The 20,689-nt window shown below is 37.3% G+C and overlaps 1 protein-coding gene across 6 annotated transcripts in view; it reads left to right on the plus strand.

The window, feature by feature from the left end:
• ARPP21 (cAMP regulated phosphoprotein 21) overlaps positions 1-20,689 on the plus strand; it is a 140,119-nt gene that overhangs the window by 31,997 nt on the left and 87,433 nt on the right. For all 6 annotated transcript variants that reach the window (XM_026843874.1, XM_026843875.1, XM_026843878.1 and 3 more), the window contains exons 2-9: positions 1,780-1,948; positions 3,689-3,894; positions 4,708-4,749; positions 5,622-5,711; positions 9,824-9,968; positions 11,195-11,273; positions 12,596-12,655; positions 13,550-13,690. In XM_026843874.1, the coding sequence (XP_026699675.1) occupies positions 3,727-3,894; positions 4,708-4,749; positions 5,622-5,711; positions 9,824-9,968; positions 11,195-11,273; positions 12,596-12,655; positions 13,550-13,690 (725 nt within the window). In that variant the 5' untranslated portion in view covers positions 1,780-1,948; positions 3,689-3,726. The remainder of the gene's footprint in view (positions 1-1,779; positions 1,949-3,688; positions 3,895-4,707; positions 4,750-5,621; positions 5,712-9,823; positions 9,969-11,194; positions 11,274-12,595; positions 12,656-13,549; positions 13,691-20,689) is intronic.

Raw genomic sequence — 20,689 nt, forward strand, 5'->3', positions numbered from 1 at the left:
TTTTCTTATGAATAGTTAATTCACAACACATGGTAACACAGAAGAATCCTGAAATAATTTTTTTTTGTGTCCTGATTTTGGTACAGATATCTAGTGCTCAGTTAATTTTGGGAGGGTTTTGACTGCAGCACTCTATCACCTGGCTGTCTGTTTTTGAGGTGAAACTGTAATGCAGCACTGTATTTTCTTAGGTTTTTTGGTTTGTGGTTGGTTTTGGTTGATTTTATTTTTTTCTTTCTCTCTTTTTTGGAAGTATGAGGGAAAGGCTTAATGGAAGATGGTTATGAGGAAAGGTTTTTCAGTCAGTGGTTTATTCACTCTTTTCTCTCTGAGTATTGGCTTCATGAAATACATTTGCATGTGCTTGAGTGCTTAGGCATAATTTTCCATATTGTTTCTCCGCTTCCATTATGTTCCTATAAATATGTTTGTCAATGAGACAAAATTTCTGAAAGTCTTCTTTCAGAAGAAATACCAAAATTTCTTTGGTATTTCATAAGAAATACCAAAAAGTGAGTGGGAAAATTTACTTTTTATTAGTTTGTATAGACATACTTCTATTAGTATAAATTATTAAGTGGTTTGAGAAAAATAATTATTTTTGTGTATATCAATTTGCAGAAGGGCAGTGGTAGTTTATAGAAACTACCTGCTGGTCTCCTCTGTGTGCCTGAGTTCCCAGAGGGAGAAGGACTTGATTTTTGTGAAAGGCTAAATTCCATTTCTGGCGCATGAAATTCAGCTCTTTTAATGTGATGAGTTCCAATGTGCTACCACACACTGTACAGCAATTGCAACCATGCACGATTTAAAATGTGCCTCAGAAACAAGGAGTCTAATATTAGAGCGAGATGATTTTCAGTTTTGTTTCCCCACCCCCAGCATTTCCTCCTATTTGCTGTTTTTGTGTATTTGCGCTAATCACTTCAACTGTGATTCATATGCAAGCTTTGAGAAGAGGTGCCTGTTGTATCAAGACAGCACACGGCCATGGCTTGTAAATCAATTCAACTCATCCCAAAATGCTCTTTTTCTGTCAGATCAGCTATTCAGCAGTCAAACGCAATCCTGATGAATGGCATAAATTGCATTGCTGAGGCAACTCTTTCTTTGGGTTTATTTTCTGAACTGTAACCTGGAGATCTCCTTTTTCTTCCTCACACAATGCCTCAAAAGAAAGTTTTTCTGGTGGCTGTTGTTTGGGGAATAGGATTTTTTCCTTCTCCTGCTCCCATTCTTGATCATTTCAACTTTTATTCAGCTTATTAAATGAACATCTCGATTCACTATGCTAGCAAAGCAGGTCACTTTCTAAAAGCACCCACCTAGCTTCTTTTTCAGTACTGTTTGACTATTGAGATTTTAATTGGTGCAGAAGCTGTAGTTATAAAGCAGACAAGTCCTTTTTCCTCATGCCCTCATTGATTTCTGTTGAAGCAAACAGATGAGCTTATATATAAATATGTATATATGTGTGTTTTTTTAATGAAAAGTGCTGGAATTCACTAAAAAAGGTTAAAATTGAAGTGAGTAATCTTCAGTGCATAATGCAATTGTTAATTTTAGCTCCTTGCGTAGGAGCTGTTATGACTTGAACAGCCGGCTCTAGCCTTCATTAGAGAAGAAGCAGGCAGTTTTGAGACAGGTGGAGCTGGATCAAGCTGTGAAAGTGATTTGCCTGAAGCTGGTCATTAGTGTTAGAAATCTGGTCCTATCTATTGCATCCTTACCTTGTACCATGATCATTACCGTTATTATTTACTTTTCATCTTTTTCCAGGTTGACTATGATCCGTCAAACTCTCTGAAGGACCAGCATGGAGATTGGCACTCTGAACTGTTAATGGGGACATGGGACTCACGTTGTCATTGATCATTTGTGTGGACTTAACCAGCGAAGAGCAACAGAAGACACTAGAAAGACAGTGGGAATTATAGCAGTTTTTCAGGTAAATGGCTTCTTTGGTGCACCTGGTAAACTGTGAGTGTAATTGTTTTTTGCAAACTGTGTAAGCCTTTAGATGAGCTGCGGGGTAATATGCCCATGAAGGACTTGTGCACGCGTGTGCATTTCTTAAGGAAAATGCTTAGCAAATTAAAGGCCATTTAACAGACCAGTTTCAGGTCTTGCCATTCGTTGTGTTTTGAATTTTTAGTAAAGTGGTTCAAGTTTCAGTTGTAACTGCAGAGTAGCCGATACCATGGGACTTCCTGGAGAGGGCAGAGGGTGGAAGGAGAACAACTCAAAGCTTGACTTGGCTTACTGTGAGCTAATTTGCAAGCTTCATATTCCAGTCGGTTTATTTATGAACCATGTAGCTTTGTTTCTTGTGAAATCCACGGTCCTCAAATGGGAAAGTTATGTAGGAAAGGTTTTGTTATTTGCTTACAGTGTCAAAACAAAAGCAAATATTAGAAGTAGTTTTTAAAACTCTATATGTCTTATTTTTTTTATAAACCTATCTTAAAAGTAATGAAGGTAAGTGATATCAGATCTGTTGAATGTTAATTACAACTTATAAAATGAAATATGGCAAAGTGTTGTTTTGCATAATAGCCACTGTTTCATTGTTGAGAAGTGTCAAGGTATTGCCAAAGACCCTTTCTGAAATAACTCCCTTTCTCAACTGCAGTTGTTTTTCCTGAAGATACTTCTTAAGCCAAATGGATAGGGGGAAAAAAAAAAAAGTTAAATTATTCATGAGTCTCATTTGACAATTGATCCGTGGGGGAGGCTTCAGGAGGGAGCTGGGAGGAGAGAGAAAGAAAGAGAAAATAATAATAGGCTTTAACTTTGAAAAGCCTTTAAAGCTTCTGTACAACAAGCCGTTGTGAGCTGAGAGTAAATGCAGTTCTGTTAAGATACCTTCATTAGAAATACCTTCCAAGGGCTTCCTGTAGGATTTCCGTAGTGCTGGAGAGTGACATGGGGTTTGGGAAGAGGCTTAGGATTTTAATAATGGACCTGTCAGTTTGATGCTTGAAAACACTGACCCTGAGAGCTTTATTACCGAATTTAGATTTCATATTTATATTGAATGATTACCCCTCCAAATATTTTTTTTTTTAAACTGGTAGTGAGCACTGTGGGCTTCTGCTATGGACAAAACCATAGCTGACTGCTAAAAACAGTGTTGTTGCTCCTGCTTGGTTTTTATTTCTGTTTGTGGTGTTTGTTTGGCTATTCTTTTTTTATTAAAAAAAAAACCAAAAAAACAAACCAAAACAAAAACCCCAAACAAACAAACAAAAAAACTCACAACAGCCTAGGGGAGGGGAGCACTGAGGTGACAGACCTGGAAGTCTGAATGGGTCCTTCCTGCTTAGTGCCACTGAGATCTGTAGTGGAGGGTCCCTCGTGGTGCTTGTCTGCATCTTGGCAGTCCTGGGGCTGGGCTGGGCGCAACAGAGCTGGGGCATCACAGCACCTTCAATCTGCTCCCCACCAAGATTGTTTAGGTTGGACCTCTGCTTGTTTAACCTGCCACAATTCTGCTCTAATTCAACATAGTCAATGCAGTACATCTCTTCAGGTGGAACATATGTAGCTTTCCTCTTCTGAACGCATGTTTTGTTTTGTTTACCAAAGGAAATGAAATTACTTGGGAGTTAAAAATAAATAAATAAAGGAATTCACCCCCAGTGTTTTTTTTTGTGTGTGTTTGTGTTGTGATATCTTGACCTTTCAGATCACCAAATCTTGTTATTTTAATTTCTGTCTGGAAGAATGTCTGAGCAAGGTAAATTGAACCAGGAGACAGCAGAGGAGGCTGTGAAAGAGCAGGAGACCACCATCTCTGAAGGGAACCCGGACAACTGTATCCTTAAGAAATCTGAAAGCTCGGAAGTAGAGGAGAAGGAGGAGAAGCTGAGCGATGCCAAGACAGAGCTGCAGGTAAGACCAGAATAGTGAATGAATGCATTAAATATCAGTGTGGTACCATTGCTTTTCCATTTCTATGATCTTTCATTGCCTACGCTTCCCCTATTATTTCTCTTGCAATTTTGAGATGACTTCTTTTAAAATTCATTTTAGGTCCTTTTATCCCCTTATAAAATAAATCATGTTATTTATTATACCTCTCAAGCTCTTTAGGCTGCTGTTCATGTTACTAATTTTTCTGAGAAGTTAATTTCTAGACATCTGTGTTTAAAGCTTGATGAAATATTTGACTGTTTTCCCTCTTTGGGGATTTAGAAAACTACCCTGATGTCATGAATTTACAGGTAATACTAATGAATAACTACTTAATGTGTGGTTTGGTTTGTAGGTGTTACTGCCAATAAAAAGTTGTTATGCAAAGCCTAAGAAGGTAATTTGATAAGAGGACTTTATCGGATGAGGGGGTTTTAATCCTTTGTGCTCATTCGAATATAAAAATAAAGGGGGGGACTACAAATGAAGAGAAATTTGGAGAGGGGGAGCATTTACTTAAGTATGCTTTTTCTTCCATTTTTATTATGCAAAATTACAGAACACTGTGCAGTGTGTTTTTGTCATTTATACCTGTTCTTAGAATGAACAGAGTGAGCAGAGATGATTCTTGGTTTTCCCAGCTTTACAACCTGGGTTTGGAGAAGTTGTTTTTTCAGTCAGCAACTGATTAAAATATCATTTAGGAGTGATTTAGTCTCTTTATTGGCAATGGTCTTGTCACGCACATTTTCCACTGAATTAATAACTGCTTTTCTTTTATGCTATACCCAGAAACGAGGTGCAAATCAGAACCAGCAGAAAAAGAGATCCAAGGTAAGGGTCCATCTCAGTTTGGAATTGCATGCCATGGTAGGATAAAGAATTTCAATCAAATGTCTGTCTGCAATTGTAATTATGACCTTTCATCATTTGTGTGGTGGCTAGTATTTTTTTGTTTATTTTTCTTCTCCTTACCCCATAATTTTGTTGCACAAAGGCAGAGGACTTCCTCTAGATAAAATGTGTCAGGCTCCCCTTTATTTATCCATCTTACTTTTATGCTGCTGGGCTCGCTGTGAGCTTATGTTAGACAGCATGTATGCTTCTGTGCACCACCGAGGAAGGAAAAAGCTCATTCCTTTTGCTTTAGTAATTAATGTTTTTGTTTGAATTTTATTTTAATGGAGTAATCTTGACATAAAGAAGCAGAAACTGCCTAGCTCCCTAAGAGGGGAGAAAAAAAGGAGCTTCTAGGAACAAAAAACCCAAACCCTAAAAACCTTTTAATCTTCCGGTTGCAGGTCCATGAAACTTGCACAATTTATTGCCTCTTTTCCTTGGATATAATACTACTGGAATAATTGGGGGGGGAACAAACAAACAAACCCCAAAACCAAATGACAGGAGGAACTGTTGAGTTAATGTTGAATAACCTTTAGCATTGGATTATCTGTTCTTTGCTGTTACAAGTTTTGGCGGAAGTCCGTGAACTGTAGCAGAAGTGGTTAAAAGCAAAAAAAAACCTGCCACCTCCTCTGTGTGGCAAATGGCTTACTGCTTACAATCTTTTTCTATCTGCATTGAAGGCAGATACAATTTTGCTCCTGGGTGGGTAGTAGTTATTTGGGAACAGCTGATGTGTGCAGCTTATGTGACTTGGGTCAGTAGTAGTGTTCTCTGTTTTGTTTTCTCTCTCTCTTATTCAGTCAGGAGCTAAAGGAAAACTCGTCCGGAGTCTTGCTGTGTGTGAAGAGTCATCCCCTCGCCCGGGAGCAGAAAATCTTCATGATAATCAGGTACATTTGCAATCGTTGCTGTTAGCTGCATGGTTGACCTCCATGTTCAGTTGCATGATTATGTTATTTAATTGGGCATTTAACAATGTTTGTCTTGGGGGAAAAATTACATCTGAAAATGAACACATTTTTATGAAGTTATCTGGTTTAGCGTGAACTTTATTTTGAAATATTAGTTTTATACTATATCACAGGGTGTTGTTTGCTTTTTTTTCCAGACCCCCTGAAAATTTCAGCAAATGGAAAAGAATTCAAAAGTATTCAGATTTTAAAATTAAAAAAAAAATAGTAACAATCAAAAAGAATATTAATATGTTATTTTCTCTAAGGCTATCTCTTTCAAGGCTGCACCAGATACAGTTATGAATATGCTCTGGTTTCTGGTTCCTCTGAGACTCCAGTTCATATCAGTGTCCCCTTCACATAAAATTCACAGGTCCTTCGGTCTCTAAAATACCTTGGTAGAGCCAAGGATGCCTCCTACTGAGTGGCATTCAGTTTCTAAACTTGGTGTAGATTTTCCAGTATCAAAAAGCATGTATCTGAATTTATCTGTACTGGTAGTGTTGTATTCCCAGCAGCTGGTAGAGTTCTGTCCCCTGCACCTCTCACCTCGGACCATAACACTGGTGGCAGTCTTTGTAGACTAACTTCAAAAAAACACCCCAAAAACCAAAAGTAAAAAACTGAAATATCCTTCTTTGCTTGCCTGGTAAGAGCAAGGCTTAAAAAAATCCAAACCCAAACCATCATGAACACTGCCTATAATTTATGAGATGTTTATGTACAAATGAGATCAGCCACTGAGAGAGCTTGAGCAAGTGACTTCTTGTGAGCTTAGCACAGAAACAAAGAAACACATTTAAGTGTACTTTCTCACTGTTTCCTCTATTGACTTGAAATGAAACAAATCCAGCTCTCCTCTTAGCTCATAAGTATGGAGAGGCTTTTCTATTTTTTTAATGCTTTTTTGAAAGACCAAAAACCAGGTTGTTTAGCAGGGGGACATCTACATGTTCTACTGCTCTACAATGATGCTTATGCATTATATGGGCAGGTTATTTTATCAGTTGTTCTGTTGTAGGTATATGCTTTCAGCTTAACTTGCGTTATTCGAGATGCGTGGCTTTTGTTCTGCTTTCATTTGTATTTTTTATTGTTTAATGGAGAATGATAAGGAGAATAATATAAAGAGATTGTATTAAGCACCGCATGGTAGTTTATAATGTACTGCACAGGACCTGTATTATATGTCAAAGAGACTTACAGGTTTTGAGGCAAAATCCCTGTCTGGATTGCACCCCGATGCCAGGCAGAGGAGGGGTTCCTGTTGCACACAGCCTCTGGTCTTACCTAACTCTGACCAGCTGCAGCAAAGATTTCTTTGACCATATCGAAACATTTAGAGGAGATAAAATGCCTCCCCGGACCCCAACATCCATTTCCTAAAGATATAATTGGCTTGCTATAATTAATTAGATAGGAATTGCACTTTCGCTCTTGCTGACCTTTTACTAATGAACGTGGCTCAGCTTTGCTGTGGAAAGCTGGGCAGGCTCCTCCTTGGACTGGCTGAAGGATGCGGGAAGTTTTGTGCCAACCGAATTGCTTTGCTTTCACTTTAGAGGAGAAAAAGCTTATTTTTGGTTTGGATTTTTTTTTTTTAATATTATTTTATCTTAATGGTTTACAAAGCACAGGGAATTACCAGAGAATGTATGGTACATTGCCAGAACTGCTGAGTATGATTGTACTGCAGACTTTATGCTTGTATTTATATTTGAATACTTGCCTTCATTTTCCTGTATAGGGAAAAAACTTGTTTACCTGTATTACTTGATCTTGAACGCTTACCTGATGGTTCACTATGTCCTTACTTAAAAGGAATGTTGCCTTTAATGTTATACTATTGACCAAGAAGTGTATTATTGCAATTTAAACATTTATTTTGTTGTTCACTATACTTACCTTGTATCAATGTATTTATTAACATTGTATTTTATTATTGAGAAAAATCAATAAAAATCTAAGAAAATATACAGTAGCTTCCTTTCACGACTCTACAGCCCTTTTGTGTGTTTCTTCTAGTACAACTATATATTATGTTTCATGTAAGACAGTATCTACTGTATGTTCATATGTGTGCTTATGTGTAGAGTCTGTCGTTTTTCTTTCCATAAGTGCATTTTAACAACCACTGTGAAGGTTAGGATTAATATCCTGGGAACAGCATGGCCAGTTACATTTTTCTCCTGTTTTGAAAACCTAGCAGCACAGCCACTCTGCTCCGGGCAGTGCAGGGAATCAATTATCCTTTGGGGTCTTTTGGCAGTGGTTGATCCGGAGCTTGTTGTTTGAATGAGATATCAAACTACCATTTGAAGTGAAAGACAGCAAGCATAACATTAGTCCTCTGAGTGTAGCTGAGCAGGTTAGCAAACATTTTTCTGTGTATCCTTACCTCAAATGACAAGGAGTTCCTACTCTTTCTGTCTGTACGTTAAGTTTTTGGCTAATGCTGTCAGCCGAAACTAACGGAAGTAGGGGTTAAGGATGGTAGGTCAGGCTAAATCTTGGCTCTAGGGCTTTGTTTCTCTTTTACAGTGCTTTTCATCTCAAGTCTTTTGTGCCACATTCGAACTTCACAAAAAAGTCAATAATGATTAAGCGGAGAAATTACCAATTTCTGTCTTGCTGTGGCATGTTTATGCTGATATCTTGTTCTGTTAGGATCTTGTCTTACATGTGTTGTGGTGGCTGATTTGTAGTTCTTTAAAAAAAAAAATTCAGAAACCTAAAATTTGTAATAATTATAGAAAGCATCTTTAGAATTCCTAATGATCTGGTTGCTTAAAAAACCCCACCGCTTACTTCAAAATTTTGTATTGATCTTCTGGTATGCTAATATTCTTTGAAAATTTGTGAAGGAAGGGAATTTACTAGTATTCCAGAAACTCTTAATTTTCTCCAGTATTGATGAATTTGGTTTTCATTAATAGGATGACAAAAAATTATCAGGCATACAGGACTCTCTTCTATTAAAGAAAACTGCATTACCAGGGAGTTTTGTGACAGCTTAATTCAGATGTGCATTTTTACACTACTTAAGCGTGTGGTATTATTTTGGCCATTTTTTTTCTCCAAAAGAATATGAACACAGGAGTAGGCTTCCTTCAGTTTTGTTCAACCAGATTGATATTTATTGAAATATATAAATTATACCATGGTAACTTCAAAAGAAAACAATTAAAGCCAATATAAAGTAATGTTTTAAGTGGAAAATAACAGGTCCTTCTTTAAAAAAAAATCAGAAAATGCAAACCAGCTTGAATTCTCAGGTTTAAGTAACTTTTTAAAGCTGAAACATGCTTTCAAAGAGACTCATAGTCTCAGAGATACTGAATTTTTGAGGATAAAAGTTGTGATGCCTTGGAGGAGTTCACTTACCACAACTTGTTTGAAAATTGCAGTGCACGGTTCACCCCTTTTGCTAAAGGCGTGTATGCATATGTTTTTAAATATAAAGTACCTGATAAGTTAGGAAGTTCTCTTGTATACAACTGAGTTTATAATTTCCTGACACTCTCCTACTATAAGAGCCTGAAAGCTCAGTCTAGCTGATACTGCTATTACATCTGAAAAACAGTTCACATGAACCTGCAGGTGTTCTAGTAAGAGGGGAAAAAAGTTCTATTTTAGACATCTATCCATTGATCATCATTTAACATGTGGAGTATTCATTAAATTATAGAATTACTTAAAGCCCATATAAAATGTATTTCATGGTTCTAATAATTCTTAAGTGAGAATTACTAAAGTGTAAAATAATATAGTGCCTTTAATATACATAGACTAAAAGTTTAGAATGTTCAAATATTAGGGAAGGAATACACTTACCAATAGAATTTGGCCTTTAAGATGACATTATTCTCCTGGGAAAAAAAAAAAAAAAAAGGTCATTTTTCAAATAGGAAAGAAATGTATCTGGCTTCAGTTTTTCTAGCTACACATAGTTAATTGTAAATCTCTGCAGGTTGGAAGCCATGGGACGATTATTGAATCTGGCCCTAAATTTATCTCTTTTTTTTTTTTTTTTTTTTTTCCCCCAACAGGAATCAATCCAACTACAGCTTTCAAGTTTTCCTAGCTTGCAAGAAGAAGATAAATCTAGTAAAGATGACTCCGAGAAAGAAAAAGAGAAGGATAAAAATAAAGATAAAAACAGTGAAAAAAACAAGATCAGAATGTTATCAAAAGGTGAACTTAAAAATATTTAAATTGCTGTAATTACTGTTATTAAAAGAATTGTATGATTTTATAACCATGCATCTCTATATTTGTGTATAAATACACAGTAAAGTTGTTTTCATACATAGGGAAAATTCAGAACCTGAAAGGTGTATGTATGAGAGTGTGTTTTTCATACAAACATTGGGTTTTGAAAGTGAAGAAACCTTCCAAACTAAGGTTTGATATTGGAAACTATTAATTTTCTTTAATATTAAATATTCTGAATACTTATCCATGTTGGTATAAAGACATATATATGATTATATAAGATAAGACTCTAATACACTTTTTTTCCCTGTTAATGTATTGGCATGTCACTTGTGCAGTGTAGGCAGTAGAGAGTAATCTTCATTATTGCTCCTCTCTCATGGAGAATTTCTCTTAAATGCTCTAAGGAAATCCATCCATGACCTTTAACCTGCATTGCAATCTACTATTGTGACCTACTAAGGCTTCTTCATCAAAGACCTTCTATCTAAATTTGATATTTTTAAAAACACCTTTTTATTAATCCATGGTATAAAGTTACAGTATAATCTCTCAAAAATAATCATTGCCTACCTGGTTGTGGATCCGCAGCTGGTGTGAATTGTCAGTTGGCTTCAATGGAGCTCTCACAGTTCACGCCAGCTTGAGGATCTGTGTGTACTTTTGAGTCAGGCGATACATCAATGCTGAAAAATTAATCCTGACTACTGTCACGCATCCCTATTACCTGCCCACTCTCGGGCGTCACTGGATTTCAGTCTGTTAATGCAAATAGAATTTCCACTGGCACGATGCTTCATTTGCCGTGTATGCCGCATTTATTAAGTGATGCAAAGAGACACTGATGAATAACACTTCTTATTTTAATTTTTGAAATTTTATTTAGTAGTTTAAAGGAAGAGCTTGGCAGGGTCTTGAGTGGCACTGAAGGTATCTCATGATCTTCAAATAACCAGCAGTTTCTGTCGGTGTTTAGTTTTGGTGCTGTGTTCTCAGTAGAATGGTTCAGAGGATCAGCAAATGTCCACCTGATGCTTCCAAACATAGATCTTTCTTGGCTGAACTCCAAATGAGCATTTTATTTCAAAGCATATGCTTTCAGATTGTTGCTGGAAATGGATTTTGATGTATGACATAGCTTAATTGTAACTGTTGAAATGTAATAAATGAGGGGGGGGTGGTGTGTCTTTGTTTTTATTTTTCAGATTGCAGTCAAGAGTATACAGACTCAACAGGCATAGATTTGCATGAGTTTCTCATTAACACATTAAAGAATAACCCCAGGTAGGTATTTTCTGCATTAGAGCTAGCACTGATGAAATTACAGCTGTCGGTCTTAGAGTTCCCGTAACTGTACACTGTTTTTTTATTAGTTCGGGATATGGTTATGAGGGAAAATGTATAGAAAGTAGGCTGTTAACAGAACAAAAAGCTACAAAAAATCATCAACGTCTACTCCTCTGTCCAGTCACCCATTGCTTAATTTCACTTTCGGTGACACCTGCTCTTCGTTCTTACCTTCTTGAATATAGCTCTACATGATGTTAGCAGTAATATATTATAACCATTGCAGTTGGAGAATTGTATATGAATATAAAGTAGCTTTCTTTTAGCAATGCTGTACACAATTAAAACCTTGTGCACAGCGCCAAATTCGGCTCTCAGTATTTCCCTAGTTTTCATCTGGAGCAAGAAGCTTGTCTCACTGTTAAATTTACCTCTAAATAAATAAGGAAGGATCTGTAACATTTTTATACATTGTGATTTTCAACGTTCATTTTGACTGAATCTGTTAAATAGTTACCATATAATTCTGCAATTATAGGAGAACTATGAATAATATGGTACCTAGCAGCTTGCATGACCTTTTGTATAGATGATGAAAAGTCAGATTGGTTTATCTGCATAAAATAGTAAGTTTCAAAAGAAGGAGAGATGCACTCTGTCAAGCTTAGAAAAAAATACATGTGTGGAAATATGCTGGGGAAATTTTTGAATGTTTTTGGAAAGTGAGGGGGGAAAGAGGAACATCTGAAACCTTCCAGTTGAAAACAGAGCATTTGACTGAGAAATGCTGCGGCATTGCCTCCTGGGAGCCATAGTTCAAAGGTGTTGTTCTCCATTGTGCTCTCTTAACTGGATTGTATGTGCCCAGTCTTCTCCCCTGCAGATCAATGCCTCGTGGAAGAGATGTCTCGGAAAAAATGTGGAAATTTTCTGTGGATAGCAGCTCTTCTCATGAAAGAGCTATATTAGCTGGAAATCTCATTTTCCATCAAAAAACGGGTGGAAAAAGGACCGAAACTATCCATAGCAGTCAGAGTCTTTCTATGCAGTGCATTGATCACAGCCTGGTGTGGCTGGAAGAACTCTCAGACCGTAGCTGAGCTCAAGGAAGAGCTAAATCTGTCATGTATGTCAGTGAAGGTGGAGCAAAGCAGGCTGCAGTCTTCTCCAGATGTGCCAGAGCACAGAACGTTTCATTTTTAATCAAGACAGTTGACAATGCTAGCAAAATTGCCTTACAAACATAGATACATTCATTTTTTCATCTAAAACGTCTGTTGGTAGTTCATGCTACAAACCCTTGCATTTCTTTTTGACAGGGACAGAATGATACTCTTGAAAATGGAACAGGAAATTATTGATTTTATTAGTGACAACAAGTAAGTCGAGTTCCACACTTGGTTATGAATTCATGTGTGCATGTAGCAATGCGAGCTGTGCGAGGGATGCACTCATGGACCACGCTGCTCCTCAGCACTGTTACTGGCATGCTGCAAGATCAGGCTTTTATTTCCTGACACATGGTGGTACTGCTTAAAATACGGTAGATGTAAAATAAAACCTTTTGCTTTTTATTGCATTATAATTGCACTGGCTCTGCTCTTTTAGGTCCAAAAATCTAATTAAAGCTTTCAGTGCAGAGGACGATCAAATATGCTACCTCATGGGTTTCCCTGTGTGCTATGTTGTTCTAATGCATTGGAAAAATAAAACTGAACTTGCATGGAGGGACTTTTGCTACCGTGTGCTCTTTATAATAAAATGTTTATGCAGCTTGAAAAAATAGAGAGTTGGAATAGTACCAGAGGAAGAATTATGCTGACAGTAAATAAGCATTTTGTCAATAAGAGAGAGAAAAGGAATGTTTGCCAAACTAGATCTTTCCAGCATCACCCTGCATCTGACCTTTGGGAGAAAGACAGAGAGCTGTTGGTAGTGTCTCAGCAAATCTGTGGGATTGTTTGTGCAGGGAGTGTGAGTGTGTGTGAGGGGTCGGGGAACGAGTTCTTCCCAATATATAGAATACTCGGTAGATACCATGAAACGTGAACTTTGTTTGTCCCAGTGTAGCATATGGAAACTGTATATTACAAAGTCTAAAAATAATTCTTTTCTTTGCCTTCTTGTAGCAAACACTTATATGTAAATGCACAAAGGAGAAGTTTTCAGTTAGATTTCTGTCCACTGAATTATTGAATGTATTGCTATTTTCATTTAATTATAGCTCAGAGGGAAATGTAATTATCAGTGTGATTTGTTTTCTTTTTTTCCAGTAATCACTATAAAAAGTTCCCTCAGATGTCATCATATCAGAGGATGTTAGTGCACAGAGTGGCAGCTTACTTTGGAATGGATCACAATGTGGATCAGACTGGAAAATCTGTAATTATCAACAAGACCAGCAATACAAGAATGTAAGTAGCAACACTGTTGTGTTTTCCCTTGTTGCCATTCATAAGAGCTGGTTTGTACCATGACTGTGTGGTGTGGTGGTTTTGGTTTTTTTTTTGGTATCAAGAGTGGTTGCTGTTTATAGTTTTTTAGTGCGGGAGGGGAGGACAGGGCTCACATTGTAAGGTAACTTAAGGATCTAAAGATGCATAAGGAGAAATCAACTCAATTTGTCTCTTGCAAGAAACTTAACACGGTATCTAGGAATGTTACTTTCCCTGACTCCTTAGTGCCACCACTTTGCTACAGAAATAAACTCATTGCTTTACTTGTCACCTGATACCATACAGTTATTATTCCTAAGGAACACATATTTGGAAGATTACCTCTTCCCTTCTTCTGGCTCTCCCTGTTTGAAGAGTCATTTTCTGCTCCACCTGGTCACTTAGGATTTGGTTCCCCTCCACCATCTGCCACCATACATTCCATTTTCTTCTTCTTCTTCCCTCCTTGTTCCTCTTTATTTTCTCTTCAAATCTAATTGTTTGACCACAGAGTTTTTATGGGATGTAAATTCCTTCTGATGGTTCAAATGCATTGCAAAATTCCTGGCAGGTTAAACTTATGCTGGCATGCTTTATGCTCTCTTCCGTGAACCTGTATAAAGCTAGCAAAAAGCTTGATATGAAGTTCTCTGGCTAATTTAGCAAAGATACAGTCGTGTGTCCTTGTCTAAGTCAGCATTACTCATTCTGCCGAGTGACACGTGTGTATTAACCACCATGGAACTGTAGCCTTCCTCTCCCTCTTTAAATAAAAACTACATAATGAAGAGGAAGTAATTACAACTGGGTAATGAAGTTTTGGTATCTGGTATTGGTACAGGAAAGCCCCAGCTGAAAATTGTGTACTTCCTGTATTCAATTAGTAGAAGAAATAAAAACATTTATTTCATTTACATATCCAGTAGCTAGGTGATTTACTTAGATGCAGTTGCAGAGAGTACTTTTTTTTTTTTTTTAAATGTTATTAGCTTCCCCTCTAGAAGGCTAGAGGGACTACCTAATTTTGCAAGATCAAAACCTGAGCCAAACACGTTGGTATTTGTTATTTCACTGAGCCCTAAAATCTTCCATGTGTGTGAAGTAAATCTAACATTACGGACAACTTATTTTAGATTGTTTTCATGGGCTATTCCAGAGATACTTGGACATCTGTAAAACAAGACTTAGACATTAATGTTTTTAAAGGTTTGAATAAAGCATGTACTAACAGTCTGATTTTTCAGAAGACAAGAAAATTATACTAACTCAATAAAACTAACACTTGGGCTGTTAAGACTTAGCCTTAGGGTCTGGTAATACCCGCCCCTGCGCAAGGGCTATGTTTGGGTGTGAATAAGAAAAATCTGGGTATGCAGCAAACTGGTGTTCATTTTTGAGCTGTAAATTAGGAAAAAAAAAAAAAAGTTTTATCTTAAAACACAATCGTATCTGAATGCTTTTTAGTCATTCCTCTCTCTTTACAGTTCTCCCTTTTCATTTCACATCTGTGTCACCTCTGTAGTGCACTAACTGCTACGGATCTTTCCTCACAGCATTGCCTTCTCCTGGTTGACCTGATAATGTGATAATATCACATTAATATCTGATAATGCCTTGCTCGGTTGTGTGGCTATGCATCACAGAGATGGGTAACGCTGGAAGCACTGTTGCAAATGCTTGTTCAGTGCTTCCTGAGAGGACACTGAAGTCTTCTTCAACAGTCAAAACTTTTTCAGAGTGTTCTGATGAAGCTGTGGCTTCCTGTGTGGTGGGAATAAGCGAGCAAGGCTGCTTACCATGCGTGAACTGTCATCCTTGTGAGCAAGCTCAGCGGGCAGGACATTGCAGGAGTATAACGGATTGAATGACCCTTTCAGCTGTGGTCTTGCAAGCTGGAGGTGAGGCATGGAGACAGATAAATTGGTTCTGACACTATTCCTGTACAGATCTTCCAGAAATAAACACAGGGCTCTGCCCCTCTGACTGTGAGTACAGCTGTTTTGTAAGCACCACACGAAGAGCAGGTTTTTTCCCTTCTGCAGTGATTTGGTGGTAGGTAACTGGATTATATGAAGTTCATATTGCATCATGGTGCTTCCAGTGTGTTATTTACATTATTTTGATACTGTTGTAAAATAAAGCTTTGTAGAAGTAGCTCTTTCTTTTCATAACTGGAGGAGATGGCATGGTTTTTTTAAATGTCCCTGGCTCTGACAGAAAATAGCTTGTTATTATCCAGCTTGAATAAGGGCTGATGAGATTTTTATTATCTGCAGCAAATATTGTGTAAGTTCCACATCTGAAAGCGTCCAGTGTGATTTCATGTGTTCTGCATTTTAGTACTCTCAGAGGAGACAATTTTGTGTGGTTCAGAATCAACACCAAATGCTGGGATTGTGTTGACTCTATTAATTACTATTTGGATAGTATCCAGAATACCGGAGAATCTGGAGAGCAGCTGAAATGCTGTTCAACGTGGTTATGTGATGCTGTAAGCCTGAGCCTTGATAGTTTTATGCGAATTTATGGAGAGGCCCCATAGACAGATATTTTGAAGTTTTGCATTTTGACAATAAATTATCTCTTTATGGCATATGGTTTCCAAAGTACTTTTAACTGCACACTGTGAAGTGGGAAGAATATTCTTGCATACTCAAGAATTCATAAATTCTGCCCCAGCTGTGACATTTCTGTGCGTGTGTGCCTGTTTGGGAAGAGCATATGACTCAGTAGAGTCACTGTGTGGGCTTCAGTATGCACCTTGTGGTGGTTTATTTCTCTGGCCGAGTGAGGGTTCATGTCACATCTCTGGTTACGCCTGCAGGTGATGAGTTGTTTCCCGGCTCCAGGCAGTGAGGTGCATTTATTCTGTTCAGCAGGGACCTAACATGTTTGCTGCCCACAGGTGCTTGGAGGCACAAGTGCCAGAAGAGTTAATGACTTTGAGATGAACAGGATGGTTGGGAAAATCTGGTAACACCACCACATTAGAGGTGCTGTGGTACAGAGTAGGGTCTGTCAAAAGGGGGACTATGTTACGAATGGAGTGGATGGAGGTTTTAAATTTCTTTTATCAATTGGCCATGTTAGGGCAGTGTATATCCACTTCTATGTACCTGTGCCTATAAAGTATCTTCTTTTTTGGGGGGTTGGAATTTGAAATAGTGCTTCTTGAAGGGGTTGCAGCTGAAAGGAGGGCTGTGGTTTGTCTGGTCATCCGTGATGCTTTATGGAGAGGGAAAAACGTTAGTAAAAAAGTGTTAGGACTTGAATCTCTCTGAAATTCCAATCCTGTAGTTTTCATGAAGCCTCAGTGAAATCTCTCTTTAAAATACTGTCAGGCCATAATGACAGTTTGGCAGTCTGAAGAGTATTTATGATGAGAAGCTTAATCTAAGGTGCCTTTTTTAATATATATATTTTTAATTGGAATGTGAACAATTCATACCGGTTTTGAAGGGTTTTTTATGGAAAAAAAAAAATTTAAACCAGAGTTGACCTCATCTACCCAAATGTTTGTCAACCTTCATAATGTTCTGTCTGTACTCTATCTTTTGTTACAGAATAATGGATTTTAAAAACAAATTATCTTTCCATATGATTTTTTTGAAATTACAACGAGATTAAAAAAGGAGAACAGCTTTGGAAAATAAAAATCACTTTTCATGGTCTCATATCTTACAAAGTCCTGCTTAACTAAATTGTCCAACTTTTGAAATATTATTCTCAGCAGTATACGTGAGAGAATTTGATGAGAAAACAAGGGAGGATTTTGTTGTTGCTGTTTTGTTTTATAGTCAAAGAGCTCAAATACTACCTATAATGCAAAGTCTGCTTTGTTCAATACGGAACTGCTCTTGTGTCACCATTGTAATGTATATTTGTCTGTCATCTGTGTCTGCCTGTCATCGACCTAAAGATATAAAGAAATGTACAGGGAACTTAAGACAGTGAAATATGATATAAACAGAATTTGGAATTGGGGCAATATGTTAGGGCACCCCAGATTGGAGCCAAAAAAAACCATATATGTGCCACCTTTTATTCTGTATATTCCCCATAATTCCTCTCAAACAACTGGAATTGCCTCAGAGCTTTTTGCGGAACTGTTCATATTATCATACGTATCAGTTCAATCAGATTCATTCATTTGATTATCTGTAGATAGGTGGAGAAATGTAGGGGAAGTATGCTTGTTAAATGAAAAGGGTTTTTATCTGGTTGAGATCATCACCCATGTGACAAGTATGTCTGTACCACAGCCTACACATGCATTCATGTACATTTTTATATAAGCGTGAGTGGCAGCGCTTATCAGCATTGAGGAGGTGGAGTGCTTGTGATATATAATGGTTGTATTTAGACATTTTCATACATTCTGAGGGTGTAACATACCTATTACCAACTTTATACCAATACTCTCATCTTCAGTTATGACTAATTTTTTTTTTATTTTATTTTCAAGAGCACCATTGGTTATGATCATTGTAATATTTGGTTTTCTTCCTATTCTTTTAATATGTAAATGTTAATATAATATTGGCCCAGTTGGAAGGTTTCTTTGTGCCTTTGAGATACATCAAAAACTTTGGGCAATACTATGATGTTGTGTGTACTACAGGGGTTACTTAGGGGTTCCTAGGGTTGAACTGTATCAGCACAAGAAAACATAAGGTATAGGATGTACTTTGAATAACCTACAAGACCATCGTAGTTATGACATACAATCTGTGTTATTCTGTCTTCCCCAGTGTAAGGGTGGTTTGAATTGCAAGCAAATAAAAGTTCTCTTTAGGTTTCTATTGTGTATACACTGAATGATCTTGCTGTAGATAACATCTATGCCAGCAGAGGCATGCTGTGCCCATTTCACCATCTTAAGAAGCTGAACTTTGGTACAGGAACCTACAGACGTGTCAGGAAAATGGCATTCACTGAACATTGGCAATTTCAATGAGGAATAGTTTCTAGAAATTTTTTTTTACCCTAGGCTGAAGTGCCAAGACTTCTTCCTTGAGATGCCAAATGTTACAGCCTTTGGATCATGCAGAAAAGTATGCCTTTCTCCTTGACTGAATAAGGTAGTCGGTGTAAATGACTAATTTCTTTAAGCAGTTACTTGCTGATGGAAAAGATGGGACATCTTCCACTCACAATTTGTAATGGATCTTTAGTTAGGTATATGGTAGTAGTTACAATTGTCTACCTGAACACCTGTATCTTTTTTGTAAAATCTCAGTCAAATCAATTAAATGTTTGCCAGAGCGTTTGAAGCCCAGTTTTGATTTATTTTTTCCTCCTGTTGTAACACAGAATAGTTATTTGGCAAATGGTTTGCTGTATGGTATTGCATCGGCATTTAAGCACCTTATGCTATCCTTGATTATCATATATGTACACAGACTAATGATCTCATGAGAGCAGAATCACTTTTATGAGCCACGTGATGCAGGAAAGCATATGTGTACACCGTTATTTCTGGTTTGGGTTTGGTGGTTTTTTTGGCTTTTTTTAATTGGAATCTTGCGTTACTTTTCTTCAAGGGACTGTGGAGTCAGCTGCATTCCCCCGTTTCCTACTGTAGTTACCTCTTTCCCATCTTCACTGCAGATTAGTTGCTCCTTGACTGATGAGAAATAAGCAGAAACTGTGAATATCAATATTTTCCCTCTGGTTTACAGTTGCTGTTGCCCAATCGGCATACCAGTGTCATATGTTACAAACGTGTAGAGGAATATAAGGGTTCATAGTAGATGTATGGACCTAAAAAGGAAAAACTGTGTAACTCCGAAATAGCACTGTAATTGTCTGAGACATTTTGTTCCAGTTTAAGATGAACCGATGCATTATGCAATTAAGAATTTAGTGAGAACATCAGTAAAACAAATAATGTAGAATAATAACTATTATCTTATGTAGCTACATGGTAACATATGTAGCATTTGAGTAACACATGTTGGTTTTCATGGATTTTATTTCTTGATTTTTTCCATACAAAAATAATCTGTTTATTTCAGTCTGGGATTAAATTAAGAATGTGATTAGAAAAAACTTTTTTCAGTGCAATACTAATTGTGTTTAGGATGCAGGAGCCCAGTGTCCCGGTAGTCCTTGCTGTGATGCTTAGATTTTAGCCCTCAGGTCCTTTCTGGCCTTTCCTGCTGGGCAGAGCATCCTCCTTGCATGCTGAGCAGGGGAAGGCTTTCACATCCAAGGTGGAGTAGGGAACTTCCCAAAAAACACTTCAGGAAAGCATTAAGGGGAATTAGACATTTTGTACTGAAGTTCAGGAAATGTCTGCCTCCAGCAACGACCTGAGCCTCCTCATGCACTGCAGTGCCTCAGCTTTTTATTGCGAGACAAAGGCCTGATGTGGAGGAACTGCCTTTCTTTTATCCAGTCACATGGTAATTGGAGAAGTAATTCAGGGCGTAAATATATTAACAACTGCTAGGGATTTTAGCAGTATCTTACTATTATACTACAGTCATTTGTTTCAGATGTGAAGTTGTCACTGTTCTGCTAAATAAGTTATTTGAGGTTGTGCACATTCATCATTTCACTGCTTGATGCTCATTTGGAAGGGATTGAGTTATTTTTTTCCTCCCTGTCATTTTGTTTTGTTTTTGAAAGTGTTTATTTTCTTTATTTTAATGGTACTTGAATTAGAACAGCCTTTTTTTTTTTTTTTTTTTTTTTCCCTGAGCAAGCATTCTCTCATTTTAGCCACATGCCTGTTTTACATGAAAGATTGAAAAGAAAAAAAAAAATACTTGGTACACTTGAAATGGAGCTGGATTTGACCCTTGAATACTGACTTCATTCTTACTTCAATCAGTGTGAGCTATATACTGGACCTGCTTACTCTGTGAATGAGATGTTAGGGTTAATGAACCAGTCCTAATAGCTCCAATATTAAATTTTCATCTAATGTCATTTATCAAAACTAAATTGTTTATAATTAAAGTGGACATGTAC

Source organism: Athene cunicularia (genome assembly GCF_003259725.1).
Source record: "Athene cunicularia isolate RWA chromosome 2 unlocalized genomic scaffold, athCun1 chr2_part2, whole genome shotgun sequence".
NCBI classification, from domain to species: Eukaryota; Metazoa; Chordata; class Aves; order Strigiformes; family Strigidae; genus Athene; species Athene cunicularia.